At 48.9% G+C, this 18,828-nt stretch overlaps 1 protein-coding gene across 4 annotated transcripts in view; it reads left to right on the top strand.

The window, feature by feature from the left end:
• HSF1 (heat shock transcription factor 1) overlaps positions 1-18,828 on the top strand; it is a 69,104-nt gene that overhangs the window by 48,026 nt on the left and 2,250 nt on the right. Inside the window, exons 5-12 of one of the 4 annotated variants that reach the window (XM_026114790.2) lie at positions 1,309-1,384; positions 1,791-1,852; positions 3,274-3,370; positions 7,201-7,337; positions 8,539-8,772; positions 12,174-12,260; positions 17,636-17,741; positions 17,920-17,985. In XM_026114790.2, coding sequence (XP_025970575.1) covers positions 1,309-1,384; positions 1,791-1,852; positions 3,274-3,370; positions 7,201-7,337; positions 8,539-8,772; positions 12,174-12,260; positions 17,636-17,741; positions 17,920-17,985 — 865 coding nt within the window. The remainder of the gene's footprint in view (positions 1-1,308; positions 1,385-1,790; positions 1,853-3,273; positions 3,371-7,200; positions 7,338-8,538; positions 8,773-12,173; positions 12,261-17,635; positions 17,742-17,919; positions 17,986-18,828) is intronic. The other 3 variants (XM_026114792.2, XM_026114791.2, XM_064508003.1) reach the window with 3 other exon arrangements.

Below are 18,828 nucleotides of genomic sequence, written 5' to 3'. Positions count from 1 at the left end.
TATTAAAGCTTTTTTTGCTGCTTTCAGATCAGTTTAACCCTTTGGGGGCCTTTTATGCAGCTGCTTCCCTCCCTCTGCCTAATGAGCCCGTCCCCGCGCGTCCCTCTGCCTTTCATCGCGTGCTGCCGGCTTCGGCCCCTGGACATCGCTCACATGTGCTTCTGAGGTTTTCAGAAAGTTAAAGGGGTTTCGTACCAATTTTCCCTTTCTGGGGTTTTGTTGGCAACCCTTCTGCCTTGCTGGGGCTCATCTTGTCCTTGTGTTGCACCAGAGCCCGGGCAGGAGGCTGCGAGTGGCCCGTCGCAGGCAGGCTGCTGCTGCGTGTCCTCCTCCTCCTCGTCCCTGAAGCCTGGGGGACGACCTTCCCGGCTCGAGCGCCTGGCCACCGCCGGTGCTGAAGCCCCGTGGAAGTGAAAGTCTATGAAGAAAAAGCAAAGGCATTTAAAAAAAACGAAGGAGACTTTGGCAGCTGCAGCAGTACAGATTCCACGAAGGCTTGGGGGGGGGTCCAAAAAGGGTTAAAACGCCTGGGTTGCTTGCGGAGTAACTCTCTGGCTTTGAGAGCACATCAGTGCTGCAGTCGTATGCTTTAACGGGGACGTTTGTCTGACTTACAAGCTCCTTGGATCTCTAGTAGCTTTAAGAATAAGAAAATTTTGCAGGTTTATTGCTAATTTTCCCATTGTCTTTTGTGTTCACAGAATACACAAAACCAATCACTGCTATTTTGATTTATATGTGTAGAAAAGCTAAACAAAGTTCTAAAAAGTGTGTAGAGATTGGGAATTGCTGCTGCAGGAGAAAATCTCAGGGGTAGGTGCTGTGCAGCTCCTCAGCGTGGAGGTTTTACAGCCAGAGCTCAAACCAGGCTCAGCGCAGATCTCTGCCTGGGCATGGAGCTAGCTCCTCCTCTGCCTTTCCCCTCCCTGTCTCTAGAGAAGCCAGTTTATAACGCACCCGCATGCACCTGGGCTAGATCAAGGAGATTGAGTTCATTCAGCAGGGTCCTTTCCACAAGGGCATGATAATGGCTCCTAGCAGATGTGAACTGCTCTCTCTCTGGGTAAGGCTCTGTGTTATTGCCCACGTGTGAATATCTGCTGTTTCTGGAGTTCTGCTGCAAGTTAAAATGATGGCGAAGCAAAGTTAATGAATAAAATTTCACCCGCAGCCCCAGGAGGTTGTAAATGAGCCAGTATCTGGAGATGTCGGCAAGTCCCCTGCTACAGTTTTCCAACTTACCCCAGGCTTTATTTGCTCTGCCTGAGAGGCTGCACTTCTTGTTGATGGCTTTCTCTTCTCTTGCAGTGAGAATGAGGCATTGTGGAGGGAAGTAGCCAGCTTGAGGCAGAAGCATGCTCAGCAGCAGAAAGTTGTCAATAAGGTAAATCCTGGTCTTGCAGGTGGAGGGACTGGGACGCTGTCGTATTAGTGTACGTGATGAAGTAGGGACCAGATCAGGTGCTCGCAGGACTGGGGGAGAGCAGTGGTATTAATTCTGTTCAAGAACAGTTTTGATCACTGCCATTTCCTCCTGATATCTTGGGATTCTGGAAACCCAGTGGGCAGAGGATAAATTCTAGCTGGCAGTGTTGCAATGCAAAATGGTTTTTTTCCCTAGTCCTCACCTTTGTGCTTAGAGTTGTGGTCAGCAGTCTGCGTGCTCGCACTGTGCCCTCCTCTGGCCCTGCTCTGAGCACAGGGACCAAATGGTTCCAGAGCTGTTTATGTCCTTGCTTATCCAAGTCACTGTACACACCGTAACAGGTTTTTCTTTCTTCTCCTCACAGCTTATCCAGTTTTTGATTTCATTGGTGCAATCCAACCGTATTCTTGGGGTGAAGAGGAAGATGTAAGTCTGCATTTCTACATCCAGATAAAGATTCCCTGTCTGAGAGAATAAAGAGAGGATCAGCAGAGTGGGTCCCCCAGATCTCTGTCTTCTGTAGCAGCCTTGCCAGTGGGGTAGGACTGGACAGCGGTCATTGGGATCATGTGAGCCTTCAAGTATTTGCTCCAGCCAAAAAACAGCTAACACTGCTATGCAACTGATACCAAGAAGGGCTTGCAATGCAGGCCACGTAAGCCCGTGCAGTACCTACTTCATACCTAACCACTGTGATACGTGAGACTGCAGCCTATGAAGCAAGGGCTGGGATCTTGCACTGCTAAAATAGTATTTTGGCACTGTCGTGACATTTCTGCCATTATACTGAAAAGGAATCCCTGGACCATCAAGACTAGTCTGCTGTCACAGGCTGCTGTTGTGACATCTTCATAAACTAATCAAGCCTGTCTTCAAACGTACTGTGGGGGGTTTTTGCCCCTTGCTAGTTGTATTGGGTGACCATTCAGTACTTAAGTGCCTCAAGTGGTTAAGAACATTTCCAGGTTAATTTTTTTTTGGCCAGTTAATACTTGTTTTTGTCCCAAGATTGTGCTGTAGCACAATTTCTTTTCCCTCCTAAGCTTTATAGATGGTTCTTCTGTTGTCTGTCCTCTGACACTCCACTGGGCTGAACCAGAGCCTGCTCTTCTAGTCTCATCCCGTGAGATGGGCTCCTCATTGCCCTGTTTGCACTTGTTCATGTATGAAACTGCAGTTACTCTGCTGCATGGCTGTTCCTGCCCCCATCTTGTCCTGTGTTGCCTGTCTAGTTGCAAGGCCGTCCTTTTGTGTTCGAACGGTGCCCGGCAGCACCATATGGCAGACAGCACCACAGCAGGCGTCATCATTATTAATGATGATAGTGGTTTATATTGTGATAATGTCCAAGACGTGCTGAAATGATTCATTTCGTAAAGAGAGAGAGTCTCTCCACAGTATTGGAGTACATGAAAAGGGCCGCAGAAGTGCCTGTGTCACAGCGGACCACAAGTAATCCATCTTTGGAGCAGTTGGCCCTGGAGAAACTGAAGCCAGGCAGAACGTTGACAGTGCAGGCGTGTGGAAGGAAGTGACCAGGAACTAAAAAGAAATGCTCTAGGGCCATGGGGTTTTACATTTCTGCTCAGTAGGCTTGTGAAACGTAGCCAAGGGGCTGGTCACTGGGTCTCTGTCTTTGGGCAGCCTGCTCTGCTGCACTGACACAACCACCCGCCATGGCCACGTGCCCCTCCAGGGCTTCCAGACTTGTATACTGGCCCCTCAGGTGTGTGCAAGGACCCAGTTCTGGGGGCCGGGGAGACGGTGTCTGTGCTGGGGAGAGGTGGTGCCTGAGGCCTGGTATCAGCAGCGCGGTAACTGCTGTGGTGTTTGGGATTCTTTTGCAGCCCCCTGATGTTGAACGACAGCAGTTCAGCACATTCCATGCCGAAATACAGTCGCCAGTACTCCTTGGAGCATGTCCATGGCTCATCCCCGTACACAGTAAGTATGCCACGCGTGCCTGGCCTCGGAGAGGGGGAAGAGGGCACAGCTTTGTGGGGAAGGGCTGATTTTAGGAGCTTCTCCAGCTGGTCTTGCCTTTCTACAACAGTTTGCTCAGAACCTCTTTGTTTTGTTTGCCAAAGTATTTCAGAGTGACAGCTGCTTTCTAGCTCAGCCAGCGGGGAGAGAGCTGTTAGCTAGTAACTCTGAGATGGTTGTGATGGGGCTGGGCGTTTGGCTTGCAAACCAACCAAGGAGTTATCTGAATTCGACTGAAAGCAGAGATGGGTTGAAGTGGTGCCTTGCTTGGCTTACATCTGCTGACTTGGTCCATATTTTGCTTTTGTCATAAACAATGCATTTGGTATCAATCCCTGCTAAACATTTGCTCACATTGCCTAAGTAACATGTGGCAATGTATGACTAGCATTATACCCTCTAAAGAGCTGTGCTTTTGGACAGCAAAGCTTTTGAACAGTGAAGGCACTTGGGGTCAGAGCCTGGCCAAGGCATGGGCCTGAAGTAGCAGAAGGCTTCTGAATTGTGAGTCAAGGAGCGAGGTGAGAGGAGTGAAGCAAAGCCACCTGGTACTTGTGCACAAAATAATCCCCAATTTAGGTAAGGTTGTGTGGTATTAAAGCCTTTAGATAAGAGAGCAGGCAGTAACCTTTGAGGTGAAGGAATCTCCTGCAAGGTGTCATTAATGTACAGTCCAGAAGAAACGAGTTCATAATTGGATGTCGATGCTATTTCAACCTCGGCCTCGTTGCTGTGGTTGAATCCCGTGCAGCTAGACAGCTACCTAGCTCCGGGGCAGACCCCAGCTGCGTGCCTGTGGGAGGTAGCCGTGTGGGTCCTGGTGACATGGCAGTATGGGAAGAGCCTCTGTAAATGTGTGCTCTGGGCTGTCCAAATTGCTGCTGGATCCCAGGAATCTTGAGTTTCTGTCTTTCCTCCCCCATCCTCCTTCTGCGCCTTTTGATGTGCTGCTTCCCGTGACTGATCAGTGGCCAGAGAACACCAGGAGTCTCTTCCAGACCATTAATGCTGGCCCTGAATTCTTTTGGATGAGCTACAGACTTATCACTCCCAGGCCTGTGCTTGTTGTCTCTGCTTGGCCTCGTCAGCCAGAGTGGTGGAATAAGGTCACTTATGCTGGAATTTCCCTGTTGGTCTAATAGCTGCAATGTGCCTGTCTGTGAACCCTGCTCTCGTGACACTGCATCGTGTTTTGGATGCAGAAAACTGCCCTTCGTACCACAATGCGGGTCCCACATGGTAGGCTCCACGTTACTGTGAGAGTTGGAAGACTCATCCTGTCCCCTAACAGCTGAAAAGCTGCGTCCACGTACGCTCCGTAAGGGAGTTAGTTGGTCCTGCATTTATTACTGATAGGAGAGGGGTGATCTGTTTGGTCGCTATTTGCTTTTGATCACCTCTGGCCTGTGCTAATCCATTAAATTTCATGTCTTGACACAGCTGCTTTCATTTTAGATACTGTGCTTTGATTTGGTTCGTATCAGTGTGTGCTGGGAGACTGCACCACTTCAGTGCAGGACCTCTGTCTTGCTCGGTGGCACCCCTGCTCACCTCGCATGGGAAGGCAGCTGGTATTTCTTTGCCAAAGCTGTTATATGAATCCAGGTTCTTCTTTATACTGATCCTGGCCTGGCAATGCTGTACTCCAGCAGCAAGGCTTTACAGCTAGGGATATAGCCAAGCTTTCATATCTGCTGTCTGCAGCAAAATAAAGGCTGTCCCCAATTCCAAGTAACAGTTCCTGCCTGTGCTGTGCAGGGGACTTCTGTTAGGGACAGTGGATTTAAGCCACTAGCTCCTGACATCAGCCTGCCCTGATGTGCCAGGGTGATCCTGATGAACTTTTTTAGCACAGAACCAAAATAACGAAGCCCCATTAAAGAGCTCTCCTGCAGTCAGACCACCCTCTGTGGAAGCTCTGTGTTCCCATTCCAGCTCCCTTCTAATCCTGTGATCTCTTTTTAAAAAGTGCCTTTATTCTTGCATGCAGCAAATACTTATGCAGAGCCACTGGGAGCTTTTCCAGGTATTACAGGATTGTCCTAATTATGAGAAACACAGGTGGTCATCTTTTCCCAAACTTAAGTGTTTATGACTTTCAGCTCCAAAGAGAACTGAGAAATGATAGTTGGGCAGTTTGTCAGAGCAATCTGCCAACAAATTACGCTGGATCTTGATACTGCCATGGTCCCTGCTTTGGCCATGGAAAAAAAATGTGTTTTCACATCAAGACAGTTAACGTGGCATGAGAGCTTAGTGGAGGTGAGGCACGGGCAGTCCTGACCTTGACATAACTGAGATCATTCCTGTGCCGCTCCCTGGGACTTGATCTCATATCACTGCTTTAAAGTAGCAGCTTTCTCTGCTTTGTGCCCACAGTGATTCTGCGTCTGTATAACTACCTCCATATAATCATGGCATTTTTTTGCTCAAGAATGTAACCTCAGACTTGCAAAAACAGTAGATAGCCCAGAAGTCGTAGTCCAGAACAGGGCATAATCACGTATTACAAATGATGGGATGCTGTCATCGTGCATTCCTCCATATACATGCTGTGTACAGCTTGCGCTTCTCATTTTACCAAAGTTTCAAACCAGTGCCCACCTATTCTACTGAAGCGTGTTACGGTGAGCAAAAGTGCATCAGGCAGAAGTGTTCCCACTCGCCGTAGAGCCTCCACGCTGACCGCTCAGGTTAGGAGGCACATGCAGACAGACGTGGGGATCTGACCTCTCAAGGCAAGCCCGGGGACAGGGAGTCTGCCGAATATCTCTGCATCTCCCCATGTACCACATGGCACCTGGCATGCAGCGAAGCAGAATGGGTTTTGGTTGTTATATGGTATTTTTTAATTATGAGGGAGCGGAAGGGCCCTATCTGCACTGTGGTCCCATTGTGCTGAACAGTGAAGAGGTGAACACAGTGCTGGTGCCAGCATGCACTACGGACAAGCGTTAAGGGAGAGACAGTCTAATGTTTATCTGAAGGTAAGTAAGGACCAGGGTTTTCTCTGGCTATCGTTCAGTATTAACCCTCCTTTGCTGTCTGAAGTGACAGGAGGTGGCTCTGAAGGAGGAGAGTTAGTGAGATCATGGACTTAGCTCAGAGAGGATTAGCTAAGGGGCAGCAGGGGAATTTGAGCAGAATCCCTTACCCTGCATTCTCCACGTCCCTGCTCGTTTTCAAACACCCCTGTGAGCATCAGGCGACTACAGTCTGATCCTTAATTCTGATCTGGAGTTTCCTTTGTGTGCTGGCCTGAAAAATGCTGATACACAAGGAGGAGATAAGATTCGGGTTCACTTAAACTTCTCAATTAGTTTGCTGCTTAGCAAGATTGGTATCAAAATGCAGCCATTTCATGGCACTATTACCAGTGGGGGAATCTTATGTTTCTTACCTCTTTAGGTCTTAGCCATATGAATTTCATCTTTCATTTAAGAATAAAAGAATGAAGTCATTCAGTGGAAGGGAAAAGCTGAAAATCCGGGCTTTTAAAAGTCTAAACGTTGGATGATCCAGAAAAAGAGTCCAATATTTTAACTTTTTAAATTCTGTTATTTCCAAGAAAATGAAGTTTACGGGACAAAAGTGTGATTTATTTTTTTAATAGTGCTTGGGGTTGGCAATACTGTATTATTAGCTACTGTGTTGAGTCCCACATTGCTCCAGGTGGGTCAGGATTTTGCAGTGTTTTGATGCATCTCCTCTCCCTCCCCATCCCATACGTGGGGCTGTGTATGGCATGTGCCTAGTGCTTTACCTCGCAAACGCTATGATTGTCATTTCAGGCTTCTTCCCCAGCGTATAGTGGCTCCAATCTGTATTCCCCGGATTCTTCAGCCAACTCTGGTCCGATTATCTCTGACGTGACAGAGCTAGCCCAGTCCAGCCCTTCGGCATCTCCCAGCGGCAGTCTCGATGAAAGGTATGCTGTGGCTCTCATCAAATCTTGAGTCATCTCCATCGGGAGAATGTATTTCCCAGTGAGCTGGGTAGTCAAACAGTTACTCTTACCAGTGAGCTGGGTAGTCAAACAGTTACTCTTACCAGTGAGCTGGGTAGTCAAACAGTTACTCTTACCAGTGAGCTGGGTAGCCTCTGCCGCCAGCACTGTCTGTCAGTGAAGGTCTCTGGCTGCATCGTTCCTGGGGCTGCCATGCCTTCATCCCGTTCCAGCAAAACTTCCGAGGCTCTTGAACTTCCTGAGCCTCCCCGGGCAAGAAATGCCCATCTTTCTTTAGCACCTTGTGGTCTGCTGACTCCTTTTTTCTTCCTCCTTAATAGGTTATTGCTGGCATTGGCACTTCCCCTGAGGTGCTGAATCACCCACAAATGCCATTTATTGCCTTCAGTACCCTCTGCCAGGAACACTCACTCTTAAATATAGACCATATGTTTGCTTAATGGGCCTTCTTTCTGTTCTTTTGTATTTGCTGTCCTTTCCAGCAGAACTGATTGCCTCTTACACCCCCAAATCAGTGAGTTTGAGTGGCAAGGGATTTCCATCTGCAAAATCAGGGCTGGTCGAAGAAGCCATCTTCCCTTCTCATAAAAGAGGTGTGCCTCCAAGTGCCTGGGTGCTTATGCAGAGGGTTAATCCTAAGCTTTGTCTGCACAGAGGAGTCATTCCACTTACGCTGGTGGAGTAGTTAAAATACTACAGCCTCTGGTATGGTGATAATTATGTCATACATGTCTCAGTGGTGACTTTAAAGAAGGGTATATGCTGAGCTGCTTTGTACTAGTTAAGGCTGTCCACATCAAAAGCTGTACTGATGTAATGGTACTAGGGGGAAAAAAAAATCACCCTCCTCACAATAACTTAACCAATACAAAACTCACTGCATGGCAGGCCCTGAGCTGAGCAGCCTCCCGGACCTTTAGCCACAGGAAATGTGCTGAGACTGTGGTAACAGCACAAGGCATTCATGCTAGGGGAGCTGATTAGGATCGGAATCAGAGAAATATTTACGTGCTCTTTCAACCTCATCTTTGTAGCTGACTCTGTTTGGAGGCTTTGTATGTGAGCAGGCGTGAGGACCTTTGTCCTGCTGAGTGGAAGCAGATCTTAGAAAGGAAGAACGGTAGTGCATGCTTTTTACCCATCCTTTTCCTGTTTCTCTAAGGAGTAGTCCTGTGGTCCGCATCAAAGAAGAACCCCCTAGCCCTTCCCGCAGCCCCCAGATAGAGGAGGCCAGCCCTGGGAACCCTCCTGCTGTTGAAACTCCTCTGTCTCCCTCCACGTTCATTGACTCCATCCTGCAGGAGAATGAACCCAGCACTACGACCGCTGCCACCGGCAACAGCACCACGCAGCCTCCGCCCCAGGAAAAGTGCCTCAGCGTTGCCTGCCTCGACAAGTAAGTTCCGTGCTAAGACTGGCCGAGCTGAGGTCTTGCCAGCCATCCCACCGCTCTGTACTGTTAAGCTTTAAAGACGCAAGTAACCTGGCTTCCAGCCAGCTTAGGAAGCAGATGTGGTCGTTTGTCCGAGGAACTCGCCTGCGGCTCTGATCACGGCCCTCCGTGCAAGCACTAGGGTTGATTTTTTGCTCTCCTGTTCCTATTCTGCTTGAAGCAATGAGTGCAGCCCATCACCTGACCACGTATAGAGAGTGTAACCCCCTGTATAGGGGACCCAAACCTCTGCTGCCAGAGGACACGTGAACTGGGATGCCAAAATGAGAACTGTGCTAAACAAGAGCTTGTTCAAGCTGCCTGCTCCTCCAGTATAGAAATGAGTCACTGCAAAATGAGCTGTATTTCATCTTGGGCCCAGCACAGGATCAACCCAGCACCTCCTCACAGCATAAAAGCTTCTGCTTTGTCTTTGCAGTCCAAAGGCAGCTGACAGACATATAGTGCAAGGAGCTTCCAGTACTGCTTGCTAGGAACTTTAGTCCCGGGGGTTTTACCTCTCCATTAGACTTAGAGCTGCTGTGGGCAGCATTTCTCCGTGAGACTGCTCTGACAACATCCGCTATGACATTGCCCCTGCGCTGTCCTCTGCTTTTGCCTGTCCCAACTGCCTTCCGAGTAAATAAGGGAGGAAGCTTCACATTAAACTATTGTTTGCCCCCACTCCCTAGTCCTAGTCATGGTAAATACATTCTCCCACTCAACGCCTTTGCTCATTAAGACACAACTTGCATCGAACTGAGGGGGGACTCGGTGAGTGGCAGGCTGAAAGTTGATCGGTGACTCTTTTTTAGGGAGCAGATGTGTAGTCTTATGTCTTTTATCACCACATAGTGCTCACATCTGTAATTGCAAGTGTTGAAAAGCTAGAAAGTTGTTCGTACATATCAAAGTGCCAAGGACTTCTCCCTCAGTCATGCTGAGATCTCAGCCACATCCCGTTCTCCCTGTGCTCTGGGGTAAACAGAGTACGGTATCAGAGTTAACATCTTCCCTCTGAATACCTGGACAGACTTTCTGTCCTCAAAGTATGAAAGCAATTTAAGGAAGACACAATTAGTTTCAGTGTCCCAGAACACAAGAGAGAGCTCTTTTAGGCAAAAGGTTCCTACAGACTCATGCACTCAAGGTGATGATGTCGTGGCATCTTTGCATCTCTCCTAATGAATTCTCTTAGCCATCACTTTCAGGGCTGTGGTGGATCGTAGCTCTACGTGAAGCAAGGGCAAAACCTGTGCAGGAATCCCTCTTCTGTTAACACTGTACGGTGCACGCAGAGACAGCTGAAGGTGGCCTTGCCACAGCAAGGTCAATGGCCTATCGGCAGGGCAGTGCAACCACGTTGGCTGCGTTTATACCTGTCTCACGCGGAGTCAGGAAATGCCTGCTCACTCCTCCCTCTCGGCCTTGGAGAATTTTGTCTATGGCTTCACCTATTTATAGACCTGTCCAGGGCACTGCAATCCATTCTGCCAATACCAGCTGTCTTTAAAAAGAGACAAATCTTATAGTGCAGCTCATCAGAGGCTGAAACTGGCTGTTTAAAAGGTAATAAAAATGAAAAGAGTGCTGCAGAGTGTTCCTGAGTTGTTATGGTCTGTCTTGCAGACCACGCAGCAGCAGGCAAAGGACACAGAAAGCAATTGCCTCTGACCCCGTGGAGAGTGAGCTCCACAGTTCGTCCTAGAGAGCTTCTTAGAGTTGTATGAGAGGAAGGACTTCCTCTCCCTTTGGTGCTCTTACTCCAGCATTTTGCAAGCAACGCTGCTTCTTTAGAGGGCATTACAAAAGGAAGGAATCTCACCAGTAAAGATTCCCAGCCAGGTAGTAGTACTGTATCACCTCCCAGCTCCTAGCAGGTTTGCCACGTGAATTTGTGAAAGGAGAGGTGTAGCTTACTGGGGTAGCCCCATCAGCCAACAGCCCGCGGTGCTAGGCAGAGCGTAATCATTTAACAGCAAATCTGTCCCTGCCCCAGGGAATTCAAAAGCAAAGTGTAAATAAGAACAAAGCCAAGGCTCCACTCTTACCCGGGCTTGGATGGAACTAGCCGTGTGCCTCGGCACCTCTGCATGCATTTTCGCTCACTGGAGTTACTGAACGCTATGTCTCCTGTTAAGTCAGAGCAATGCAGACTCGGAGAAGGGGGTCAGCATTCCCGGCATGCCAGGGCCTTGGCGTCTTTTCCTGTATTGCTGAGACTACCGCGCGTCTGCTTGTGCAGAGCAGCAGTGGAAGCCTGCTGGCAGCCAGTGGGAAGTGGTATGACCAAGCATGAATTAGACTGAGAGATCCTGAGCAGGAAGAAAGGATGACTTGCTAATTGAAGTGTTGGCAGTGCACTGTTTTAAACGGGCGGCACACTGTTTATCGTGTCCCAGGAGTACGTCAGACCTCCCCCAGAGTCTTCTCTATGCCAGGGGACGCAGTCTCTGTGTGCCCCACGCTGCGGTCACAGCTCGCTGCTCAGTGCTCGCTCCTCAGGCTTTGGGGCCAGCAAGCCGCGTGCCCTGGTGCACCGCGCACACTGTAGTGAGGATGTGCTATGCGTTTTCATCCCGTGAAGCACATTTCAGTTATTCTCAAATGTTTTGGAGAAGGGCAGCCCGTGCGGCTGCAGGTCATGGCACTCAGTGCCTCTTGGTGATGCCATTCGAGGGATCCAGGGGAGTTTCATCCGAATTACCTACACGTGACCAACAGCATTTTAGCACAAGGTGACAGTGCTGAGATTCAGGCTACAAAAGGACACGTTTGCATGGAAAAGCTCAACAGTGTTGCCCAAACATTATTAGCCACTTTTCAAGAGCCAAAGCCCACTACGTACTGAAAAACTTTGCCACCTACATTGTTAATATGACAGTAAATCCCATGGAGTCGCAGGTCGCTGTCATTCTCAAGAGAGCGTTGTGTGCCAGGGCCTGCGTTTTCCCACAGCTTCAGCTCTGTGTTAGAGGGGACAGTGACTGTGCTCGACATGTTAGGGCCACGCTACAGCAGTTAACATAGCAAACCCACATCAGAAATAGTTTGTCTTCCTGAGAAACTTCTAACTGTGCTTAGCTATGCTGTAAAGGAGCTGTGCTGTCTTCGCTTGCTTTTGCAGGGCTGTTTGTTTCTGTTTGTTTTTATTGCTAATAATAATTTTGCCAGCCTGAAACTGCTTGTCTGCTTTGGAAGCACTGCAGCAACAACTGCAGTGCAGCGCATACCACGCTGCTTACAGCGCAGGAGCATGGCTGATGAGTTGTTCTTGCCTTTGAACGTAACAAACATTTCATTCCTCAAAGTGCCTGATTGTGAGTCTTTTGAATCTAGTATCCTCTTCTGTTTGTATTTTTCAGTTTGACTCGCACATCGCAGATGTCAGAGGTCACTCGTCTTTGCCCCAGTTCTTCCTCTTCCTCACTTCATTGCAGATCACAGCAAGGGTTAGCATTTCAATAGCCTGCTGTCCCCAAGCATTGTAATTCTGGGCAAGAGAGCAGGGGAACGCTGCACTAAGCAGGGAGCTGTCCTTGCCTTGAAGTCAGCTTTCCCAGCAGTCGTGACGTTGTAGGTAGCATATCGGCAAGAAAAAAAACTCGCTCTGAAACTTGGCACTGAGTGGCAGACTTCTTGGCCAGCTCAACACAGCAAGTAAAAGCATTGAACGGCCAGCAGAGGCTAAACCGCTTCTCATCCTTTTAGGTGGTCTTGGCAGGGAACGGAGGGAGGTCTGCTCTGCAGTTGTCCATGCTGTACCTGTTTCTGGTGAATGGAAACTTCAGCCTTGAGAGCTGCTGGTTTGGTAGCTCTTGCCAGCATGGAATTCACACACCTAAGTAATAAAGTGTTTCATTGAAACGTGATGGGAGCTTAGGGTTTAAATGACTTTTCTGATGTATTCTCCGTTTCTTATGATAATGACAGAACAAGGAGACTTCCCACTGCAAACCTGACTGTGCACTAAGATACTATAGAAATAAAGCTTTTCCATAAGAAAAAGCATTCCAGATGAGGACAAAGATCTGTCTAGGCCAGTATCCTCTCTCTCACAGTGGCTAGTAATGGAAGCCTAGGAAAAAGCTCTGTGGGGTATTGCCCTTATATAGTTTTTGCTAATGTACAGAATAATTCATAGCAAATGTGCTCTGTCTCGAGCTAAAATGGACTTCTAAATTAACGTCTCGTGCCCCCACAGCAGGGTATGTCACAGGGAGTCCTTGTAGGAGTTGTTTCTTCCTACCCTGGTTGTTGTTTGCATGCTGGTGGAACCTGGGGCCTGCTGTCCTACACACCGAGCCCAGTTCCTGGATACAAACACATCACGAAAGGATGACCTTTTCCTGACGAGGCTGCAGGGTCTGGAATGCTGCCTTTATTCTGTATAAACGCAATAATCACGCCAGTCTGCTCTTCTTGCTTTCAGACGATGGAACATCTGAAAAGGAAAGTGATACAGGGAACAAAAGCAGTTCTGTACATCTTCCTAGTGCTTCCAAGTCAGAAGACTGGAGGTAGTTTATCGCCTAGAAATGTCTAGGATCCAGTCAGCTCTTCCTAGGAATCAGCCAGCGCCCTGTAGTTGTTAAGGTTCAGAAGGAACCGGCAGCTCTGCTAGGGAGGGGAGCCAGGTTGGGGACCCTGGAAGCTGCTCCCTGCTAACACGCTGACTGTTTGATGGAGATCTGAGAACTGCGCTTGGTAGCTCCACAAGAAGTCCGGGCCCTAGCTGGGAAAGGTGCTCTCACCATGGCCATGGATCGTGCTAGGGTGAGCAGCAGCTGTTCCTCACCGCCAGCTCTGCTCGTTCCCCGTGGAGGAGCTGCAAGTTGCGTGCTTTCCGCTGCCCCCGGCAGTTGTAGTAACGATTCTATGGTCAAGGCTTCCCTGGCGGTGCGGTTGGCACAGCGTACCCTGGCTTGCCCTCCCGCAGCGTCCAGAGCCACCACGGCATCGGTATTAAACACATCTTTCTGCTGAAAAAGGAAGTATGTTGAAGTCTGAGGCAGACCCACAGAGAGCAGATCTGTTGAGTAAGAAGGTGCTATTTTTACATCGCTACTCAGACTGTAAAACAGCCCACACAAAGAGGGACCACACCACGCAAACTCGCTCTCATCACTTCATCAGACGGAAACTCGGACAGCAAGGGTCTCGCGGTAGCCCGTGGTCTTTGAGGCGCCCGTGGGAGCCGAGGAGGTGGTGTTCCAGTGAGGTGCGGTGCGCAGCATAGATTTGTTATTCTTATGAGGATGTTGGCAGCCAGAAAGCAGAATGAGACGCTAGAGTTTACGGCGAAGATGCACTGTTTTATACTGAGTATGTGCATGGAGAGTGGGACAGGGAAGCAGAGCCAGAACTTGGGTTTAAGAAACATCTGAGGGTTGCATTTAGGATAAGGTTATTCTTTACCTCCAGAGTGTATCCAGTCCTCCTTTCCCTGCACATCCACATACTTGGGGTCAGTTAATGTATTCAATTCTGAATCTGTCACATTGCCCAGGAATTCAGCAGTTACTTTCTAGGGCCTAATACTAGTTACATGATCTCCTACAGCGATTTGGTGGGGCCCTCGTGTCAGAGCTCCCTGTCTCTTCCCAGAGCTAATGCAGTTCTGTTCTACAGGGAAGGCAGACACTGTATCTAGTGTGCTACTTCTGGTTTCTTTATTTCCAGAAAGTTTTCTCTGCTCTTCTGTGAGCTGCTGGGGTCAGGAAATCCTTTTACTGGAGTATCAGTATTCAGTATCTTTGAAGAGAAGGTGTTGATCCATTTCACCAGTGAAGATGGTCTTCTTGCATTCTGCTCCTTGCCTTTATCCTCAGCACATTTGCCTCAGGCCACTCCTTGGAGCTGTTGACCTTGAAGGACACAAAAACAGATCTTACGGAGTCCTCAGGACTCCCTGCATCTCAGTGCAGCAACCTCTCTCTGATCTTCCCTGGAGACATTGGTTCCCCTTACTTCAAGCCACAACACACTTAGGAAGTTAAACAAAATTGTGTTGCTCCAGAGAATCATACTCCCTCTTTCTTCCCTGCTCCGTGAGCATTTGATGGCAAACCTAGCTTGATGCAGAATATAGCTCAGCACAACCAGAGCCTGGCCTATGATTTGAATCCATGACCCCAGATTTACTTGTGAGCGGTGTTGGGAACTGGACAGCAATTGCCAAGTGCCTGTTCAACATTGAAAATGGTGGTTCAGTCCCCTTCTTCCCTTCTGCAAAGAGGCAAGGAGACTTGCTTTGAAGATCTGGAGTTTGTTAGGAGTCTAATCCCAAAGTCTCGTGTTGCATGATCTAGATCATTCCCTTCCCTGTACTCCGTCCTCTCAGGAATGAACAGAGAAGCCTGTCACAGGTAATGCTTTGTGGGTTTTAATGCTATCTTGGCTGGAACTTACCCATTCCACAACACTGCAAGTTTCTAATTGTAAGATTGCTGAAAATATCCTAAATCTGTCAGAACATTTCAGGTGCTGTGCAATAAGGACTTCAGAAGTCATTTAAAATCACAAACTTGGATGAGTAATTTATTTGCAAAGTGTTTGTATATCTTAATTCTAAAAAAAGAAATATAAATTTCTGCAGCTCCCACTTGCATGCACTGGAGACGTAAGGCAGGAACGTGTTGATGGGCTTTGTCTGCAGCCAGCTTTCCTGTGGCCTCGAGCACAGTATTCCCAGAATGAGTATGTGTGTTGTTCTGGCAACATACTCGTTTCTGCTGCTAGGCTTTCTTAGCTGTGATGTGACCTGGTAGCCTCTCTCAGTGTTTAGCAGCAATAGCAAAATAGTCTCGATTTTGTGATCGTCACGGTGGTGTTCTAGGATCGGAGAATGTAAGAGAGACTTTGCCACGAAGTTCTGGTATGGCCAGCCGCAGTTGTTCCTGCAGGATGCACTGGGCCTGCAGGTGACTAAGTGGGCGAGGGATGCTGGAGCTGCCGGTGTTACGTTAAAACACGCATCTTTGCCCTCAGGTGTCTGCAGCAGTGTATGGGCTGCTCCCCAAAGGGGTCATCGCAGAAATGCTGTTCTGCAGGACACTGGTGGCAGGGTTGTTTGGAGGGACAGATTCTATAGCAAGTACAGACCCTCACAGAAGAAGTAGCTTCTTCACTAAAATCTTCCATTTTTCTAATTCACGTGAGACTGGAGACTGCTGCTTCAGTGTCTGCCTCATGCTTGGGTGCGTGTACCTGTGCCTCTCTGGACAACTTCCTCTTCAGCTACCAGTGTTGGTTTTCCCTGTGGGAGACCTATATCGCCAGTCCTACTGTGAGCACCCTCAGTAGCCAAAAAAAAGTCTTTCTGGGTCAGAGAACTTGGTGGCTCAAACGTGGGGCCATGCCAGAACTAATGACAGTATGATAAACTGAACCTGCTACTGCTAATTTTGCCAGATTTGGTGGCTTTTCACTAGGGCTGTGAGTCAGGCCCTGAGCCGCTACAGAACTGACTGTTCTTCCCAAGAATGCTCTTTAGAGAGCCTCGTGCTGCTGTGTCATGGTAGCACCGTGAGGTTTATGGCATCCACTTTCTTCCGTTACTCTGAAATGCCACGAACACCGTGGAGCTAGAGAGTAAAAGAGCTTGGAATCAGTTCCCCCACGTCATCGTTACCTCTGCAGCTTTTACGATCTTTCTGCTGTCCACGCGACCATTCTCTGGAGCTCCGTCTAGCAGTCCTAGGTCTAAGCCAGTTAAAAATAATCCTTACCAGGACTGCGTACTCTCTGGCATCCACTTTGGTCTGCAGTGTTATCTGAGAGCGCTGTAGAAGGGGGTGAGCCATGTCGTCTGAGCTGGCCTTGTTTGTCCTAGGGCCTTGCTTGTGGGGTTGACACTTCAGTACCTGTCCATCTCAGCAGTGTCCAATTTCCAGGTGATTACAGAGGGAGCCTGGCATTGACAAGGTATCTGTTTTCAGTTACTAATTTAGCTGAGATGAATTCCACTCTTGGTCCTTATCTGGAGCTGTTGCTGCTTGCTGAGAAGCGAACTGTGATTTACGTGGGAACTCTGTGCTTCCCCCGTGCCCCGCTGTGTAGCTGCGCAGTTCTTGGTGCTGCCAGGAGCCGTGCAGGGTGTGCGCAGGTCAGGATGCAGTGGGAAGGTTTGTCCCCCCAGGCAAATGGAAGCAGCTTTAGTTCCCTGCATTGCTACCAGAAACTGCATTTCCTGATGAGCAAATGAGATTTTCCTCATTGCCAGTCCAGAGGCGAAGGTTTTCTCTGGCCAGCAGCAGTCTCTGAAATTTTTCCCCCAAACCAGGTTCTTGCAGTAGAGAAGGTTTGTTACCCTTTCTTTGTCATATATCACTACTAGGATGTGACAAGCAGAGCTGATCCTTCTGTTTGGACTGAAGAAAGGGTCCAAAGCTGCTTACTGCAAAGGCAGAGCTGCACTGAGATCCCTGCCAGCCATGGTGGTTGGTGGTTACCTAGCACCATAGCCACAAAATCTAAACGGCTTGCAAGAGTCCTAGGGCTCATAAGAAATTCACTGTGTCTCGTTCATCTGAGTTGTTCACCCTCAGGCCTCTCAGTTGGAAGAGTCCTAGCAATGTCTCGAAGTTCAAGCCCAAGGACTAAGCAGAGAGAGGGAAAGAGAATCACCTAAGCGTTGTGTCAGTACATCTGAGCTCACTGGCAGCTGGAGCTGGCGTCTGTGCAGAGCCATGAGTCCCAGCTCCGCTTCCCTGCTCAGGTTGTAGGAGGGTTGCGTTCCTTGGGTTGACCAAGTCCCCGTAGTAGCCTAGAACCTGGGAGGGGCTTCTCAGCGGTGATCATCCGTGCTTGTCTTTCTTGTACACAGGAATGAGCTCAATGACCATCTGGATACCATCGATTCCAATCTGGATAACCTCCAGACGATGTTGACCACACACGGCTTCAGTGTAGACACAAGCGCACTATTAGATGTGAGTATCGCCTCCCTCCTGCCTGTCCTTCCAGGAGCTGGGCCCCAGCTGCGCCTTGCGGTACCATGTGCATGTGGCTTGCAATGGCAGATGGACCACAGTAGCATCAACCATGAATTTCCACAGCACGTCTGGGTTTGCTTTCCTTCCCTACACTAATCATTCTTTCCTTTGGCAGCTGTTTAGCCCTTCAATGACGGTTACAGACATGAACCTTCCCGACCTGGACAGCAGCCTTGCCAGTGTGAGTAGCTGTTAAAAATCCCTCCATGCACACACAGCTGCCAGAATGAAGTGTGTCCTGCTGTTCTGCAGCAACCTCTCCATGTGATTAAAGGAAGGCTCTGACAGGCTCTGAAGAGTGTCCATGCCAGCTCCGGGCTGAAGGGAGGGAATGTGGGAGAGAGGAGGAACACGGAGCCCTGCGAGGGCTTGGGGAGCCCCCAGGGGGAAATAATTCAATTAGCACTGCGGCTTTCTCCGAGCAGCTCATACAGAGAGCAGGGCTACTTCATCCTTCATACTCAGTTAATTAGGTGCTGAGACTTCCATCTCTCATGTGAGCTCTGCCCCCTGAACATGGAATTGCACTGAAGCCTGTAGAGCTGCATGTGGTTTCCATAAACCCTGCTTTCGACTTTCTTAAATTGTCAAGAGGTTTTCTCAAGGCGAACTCCATCACGTGCTGTATTATTTATTGTAGTTACTTGCATATCATCAGCACTGAATACCATTTAAGGAACTAATACAGGCGCTCTCTGCAAGAGCCAGTGTTGCCTGATAAAATGATTTTTTCATCAGATAATGATGATTAGTCAAATGCAGCATTTCACCGCTGCATTGAGAAAGCATTGGAGCAGTAGGGTGGAATTTATGGTCAAAAATGGAGAGTCCCAGACCTTTGGAGTAGCCAGTAGCCTGATGCCTGGATGCCTGAGCTCCTGGGCTGCGGCAGAGCCAAGTCCGTTTTCCTGCCCTGGTGCAGACTAGTAACTTGAGCCCCGGTGTTCTGCCAGCTGCGTGCGTGCTCCAGCTGTGGGGCAACACATCGATATTTGCGTGAAATGCAGCAACTGCTTGAGGAAAA

The sequence above is a fragment of the Dromaius novaehollandiae genome, chromosome 2, assembly GCF_036370855.1.
Source record: "Dromaius novaehollandiae isolate bDroNov1 chromosome 2, bDroNov1.hap1, whole genome shotgun sequence".
Taxonomy (NCBI): Eukaryota; Metazoa; Chordata; class Aves; order Casuariiformes; family Dromaiidae; genus Dromaius; species Dromaius novaehollandiae.
Note: the sequence above shows the minus strand (reverse complement) of the source record. Positions and strands in the feature narration are given on the sequence as shown.